General features: G+C 36.0%; 1 protein-coding gene across 1 annotated transcript; it reads right to left on the bottom strand.

Annotated features, from left to right (window-relative positions):
• Positions 1 to 1,318: 1,318 nt before the first annotated feature.
• LOC143563424 (delta(12) fatty acid desaturase DES8.11-like) lies at positions 1,319 to 2,671 on the bottom strand. Its single transcript, XM_077050965.1, has one exon. It carries the CDS (start codon positions 2,612 to 2,614, stop codon positions 1,481 to 1,483), a length of 1,134 nt encoding a protein of 377 aa, XP_076907080.1. The 5' UTR covers positions 2,615 to 2,671; the 3' UTR covers positions 1,319 to 1,480.
• Positions 2,672 to 5,139: the final 2,468 nt, after the last annotated feature.

Raw genomic sequence — 5,139 nt, 5'->3', positions numbered from 1 at the left:
GTAAACGTAAAAAATCATTAGTAATGACCAAACAGAAAGACTTGTGAGAAATACCGAGTACATTTACCGGACCGAACAAGTCCGTGTGCAGTAATTATAACAGAGAATCAATGGAGCTAATCAACTTTGGTTTATGAGGTTTGCGATGATGTTTTCCTTGAGCACATGCAACACACTTTTCAGCTGTTAAGAAATCTTTGAATGGTACGTTAATCATGAACAATGTTTCCTTTAGCAGTACGATTACGCTTTTTCATATTTGCATGATTGAGGTGACGATGCCAACGCATAACGTTATGTTCAGAAAATTTTGAAAGTAAACCTGTTTGGAAGCTTTTTATTCATATCATCCCAAAGAATGGAACTAACAATATGATATCAACCTGGATCCAATGAATAAGCGGAATCTATGCAACGTCGTGATTCAAGAAGAGTTTATTAACAATAAGAACACTGGATTATCACTTCAATACACACAATTATTATTGATGAAATTGTTAGGTACATAAGTCTGCTAAAATGGGTAACTCTCTAGAATGGTTGCCCTATTACTGCCTACGTCGGCTTCTATAACGTCTCTCCCAATTATATTTTAAACTTTGCAACATATAGGGTAACAGTTTACAGTCCAAGCCTAAGCCCAATAAACCTATCCGAAATCCGGATATTACATAGTAAAACCGTAAACTAGTCTTGTGCACCACTTCAACTCGTCACGTTTGCTCATTTTTTTGGCTTTTATCTTGATGATGTTATATGTTTGTTTGATATGCACTGGTCTCAATTTATGACGTTGCACCCTCTAAAAATTAAGTTTGGGGGAGTATACTAAAACAAGAACAATATAAAACCAGATTTCAACAAACTTTCACTTAATGTCACTACCTAATATTTATCATACACTACTATGTAATTTACTTATTAACTTAATTAATGACCATTTGATGGTCAAGACAGTTAATGTCAGTTTAACGTTATGCAGCCACATTTGATGATCGTTAACTTTCACCAAGATATTCGATTACAAACATCCTTATCGATTATCCAAATTTGTTATCTACTTGTTTCATACTTTGTTTGACAAACATCTGATACTCGATATCGTTTCTAGCTATCACCAAAGATATCACTCGTTAAATCCACTGCCACTAACATTATAAATCAGTTTAGTTTTCAAGAAAAATTTTGTTTAGCCAGATTCCAGTCGTAAATATTGCTGACGTACTGATTCTGTTGGTAGATACTTTTGGTGATACTCTTTTTATTTAGTATTGATAATATATACACGCTAACACATGACTTTAATTCAAGACCTACATTTTAATATATTAGATACACTTTTACTTTTATTATATTAGACAACGTGCATGTTCCTAGACTGCTTATCAAAACTGTACCAAAATACATTAAACTTTGTCACCTAGGATGCCTTTGACATACAATTCCGACCTGCCTTTGGTGCTTCATAGACGAATCAACACTATTTGAAATACCAATAAACACCTTTGTTCTCACTGTTGGCATCCGGTTCGACGTAGATGCACTCGACTGTGTCTCTCCACAATGCCTTAAGTATCGGAGTATTATCCCACTTGTAGTAATCACCTAAAATCGACTTCACCGCGTCTCGCGCCTCACTCGCATGATACATTGGAATGGTTGGGAACAAATGGTGAATCACGTGGTTTTCATTTCCTTGGTGAAAAACCCAATTCAACAAACGACCGTAATCTCTGTCAACAGTCGATAAAGCACCTCTTATCCAGTCCCACTCGGTCGAGTCATAGTGCGGAATAGCGGGATGCGCGTGGTTTAGGTACGTTAAAGTGATAAAGAAGCCACTCATGACAAACAAAGGAAGTCCGTACAAGAAAAGTGTTGTTTTTACACCTTGCGCCAACGCGATGCGGTAGAAACCGTAGAGAACCGCGATGACGCCACTGTCGGATAGCACAACTTGACCGCGTTCGCGGTCATTAAAGATTTCACATTGTGGCAAGTAGTGGTTTACGAATCCTTCGTAATCACGTCCGTAAGCATTAAAGAACAAGTATAAGGGAAAACCGAGGGTGGTCCTTAGGAGAAGAGTGAACACGTTTCCTGGTCCGTTGTTTAAAAACTCGGAGAAAAATGTGTCCGCCTTTCGTTTGGGGATGTACACCTCGTCGAACTCGAGTGAATTCGTGTGGGCGTGGTGGCTACGATGACTATATTTAAACGAAAAGTACGGCGTCAAAGTAACCGAATGGATAAAGAAACCAAACGCATCATTAACCCATTCGTACTCACTAAACGCATGATGGCCAGCATCATGGCCGAGGAGCCAAAAGCCCATGAGAATACAACCTTGGGCTAACCAATATATCGGCCACGCGATGTATGATAAGGGCTTAGGGAGGATCGGGATGTAATTAGATGCGAGATAGTAGAAAGCGTAGATTATGACAAGGTCTCGGAAAAACATACCGAGAGAGCGAGTGAGGGGACGTTTGAAACAGTGTGGTGGTATGGCTCGCTTTAGATCGCCTAGCCCGAATGGAGGCTTTGAGACGGGAACACGTTTGAGTATGTCCTCCTCCGTCTTTGAAACGTTCATTTGGCCTCCGGCCCCCATGGTTCCAAATTAACTACAAAATGTGAAAAGTAGTGGTGAAGTGTTAGAATAACGCAGAAGATATGGTATGATTGAATGGGAAACAGTTACACTTAAGAAATGTTCAATAATATTTATAAATATATATATTTTTTAAGAATGGGTCAATGTGACCAAATTTTTCTGCATATAATTAATTGGTTGTGACAAAACGTATATAGTTTGATGGAGGGTCACAGGGTCAAATAGTCACATTCAAAGCAAAAGAAAAAATAATAATACAGACTTTAGGTCTTAAAATCTCACTGGTTAAAGAAGATACATGCTATAATTTATTTTAGGATTGACGTGGTTAAAACCACACAAATATCGATTTTTAAGACCAAAATGGTGACATTTCCGTGATATATAAGTCTAAGTAGTTTATTTTAATTGGGTTAAATTTATCCTCGTAAATATATGTAACACTCAAATGATAGATAAAAGCTTGCTTAATTTCAAAAGAAAACATAACTTTTTTAAAAAAAAATTTTAATTTCCCTTAAATTATTCGTGTGTCAATGGTCATGCTTTTGGATTCATGTTCTAACTACTTCGTTCTCGTCTGTTAGTACGTATTTAGTACAGCGCATGCAATATTTGACTGCTAATTAATGTTCATTTTAATCAATATTTTATCATGTTTTTAACCGGCTTATGGATAAAAGAGTCCAAGAATAGGTAGCAGACAAACAAATGGTCGTTTCAACAAACATGTCGTCTGTATATATCCAATTTTTTTAGTATAAATAGATTATTACTATAATATAAACAAAAACTTTGTTGTCGCATTTGCGTCACCGTATTATTCGATGAATTTTGTTTTTAGTTTAGTTACTATAATAAACGTAATGAGAACTGATCAAACGTCATTTTTTTCAGTTCTAGTACCATAACAAACCTAAAAAAACTGGCTGAGTTCGCGCTAACTCGTGACCTTATTTAAAGCTCATGATCAACAACACTCGGGTATTACCAATGCTCAAGTTTACTGACACCCCCACCCCAAATAAATAAATAAATAAAAATTGGTCGTTGGTCCACCACAATTGTTATATTTTTTCGTTTTTTAGTTTTGGTTCCGTAATATACGTAATCAAAGCCGACTGAATTCGTGCCAAGTTACAGCCTCAATGCTCGGGACGACAACTGATGTGGGCCCAAGTGTAGAAGACCGGGTTATTATGTTTCTGGTGGCCCAAGATCGGGCTTCAAAATGGGCTACACGAAAATGAGCTTAACTTGGGATACGGGCCTCCGTTTCAGGCGTGTTACCAGTCTAAACGACCGTTGGAACGTGGGCCATGTTGTGGTAACCAGTAGTAGGCGGGTTATCCCGTTTAGTTTTCCGAAATAAGGCCTGTAGATAAATTTTTGGGCCACTTTTATGTTTTTCGTCTACTTTTTGTGTTTTGTTTTGGGTTGTTGTTGAGCCTTTGGTTGTTTGTTTCGGCCCAAATCTATTTTGGCATCTCTATTAATATACTATGAATGTAATGTGACTAATCATTGATCAGAATTAATTAAAAAAACTTTTGGCTTTTTAAGTTCTTGACTTTTGGGTTAATTTTGGGGTTTAGGGAAGGATCTTCACGGGTATTTCAAGAATCAACGTGATTAGCCTTCGGATTCTCATCGTGCGCTGCATCAACAACACTTGTGTTTTACCACCGCCTGAGTTTGCCAACAAAATAAACATCATCTTAAATATTTTTTTCTTATATGTTAATTTAATGAATTAATTTTGAGTTTTAACGCTCAAATTTTATCAATGATGTTTATATCATAACGAATTCAGCTGATATTTATCGAATTCATGTCGGCTCATTGTCATAACACTCGGGTTTTATCAACGCCCGTGTTTCAACGCTGAAGTTTTGCTAGCTGCCAGGCGCAACGCGCCGTGTAGAAAAACAAGTAAAGAATAATTCCAATAGGCCCTTGGAATATAAATCTTTGGTTGCTTTTAGATGTCATTAGCGATAGAGACGAAATTGATGTTTTGAAGGATTTATAAGGATATCATGTAATAATTGACGTGACAGTTAAAGACATCTAAGAACACATTTAGCGTTGAAGATAGTCTAAGATTTATATTATATAACTGGACCAGTCATTTTTTTCTTAAAAGTTTAATACATGGGTAATTTTTTAGAATAGAAAGTAAGTTTCAAAAGTGTTCCATTAAAGCATTCTCATCCCGTTCCTCATTCATATCTCTATAATTACAATATCTATAATTACACTAAAAAACACTATATTTCTCTCATGTTTAATTAAATAATGTTTTTTATACCTTTATCATTACAATTTTCTCTCTTCTCTACTCATAACCAATCCAACCAATATTACAAAATAAATAGGGGCAGACAAATTTTTCCGAAATTTACAAAAAATCATTACATTTACCTCTTTACCTTATAATTTACATTCACAATCACTCATAACCTCACCCTATAATTTACAAACTTCCTTCACATAATTATAGGGGATAGGTTAAGAATGCT

The sequence above is a fragment of the Bidens hawaiensis genome, unplaced genomic scaffold (assembly GCF_021521415.1).
Source record: "Bidens hawaiensis isolate Kalapana, Puna unplaced genomic scaffold, B.hawaiensis_p1.1 tig00001179_1, whole genome shotgun sequence".
Taxonomy (NCBI): Eukaryota; Viridiplantae; Streptophyta; class Magnoliopsida; order Asterales; family Asteraceae; genus Bidens; species Bidens hawaiensis.
Note: the sequence above shows the minus strand (reverse complement) of the source record. Positions and strands in the feature narration are given on the sequence as shown.

Excerpts from the sequence above, each read along its gene's own strand:
- LOC143563424 (XM_077050965.1), bottom strand. The coding sequence starts at position 2,614 with ATGGGGGCCGGAGGCCAAATGAACGTTTCAAAGACGGAGGAGGACATA.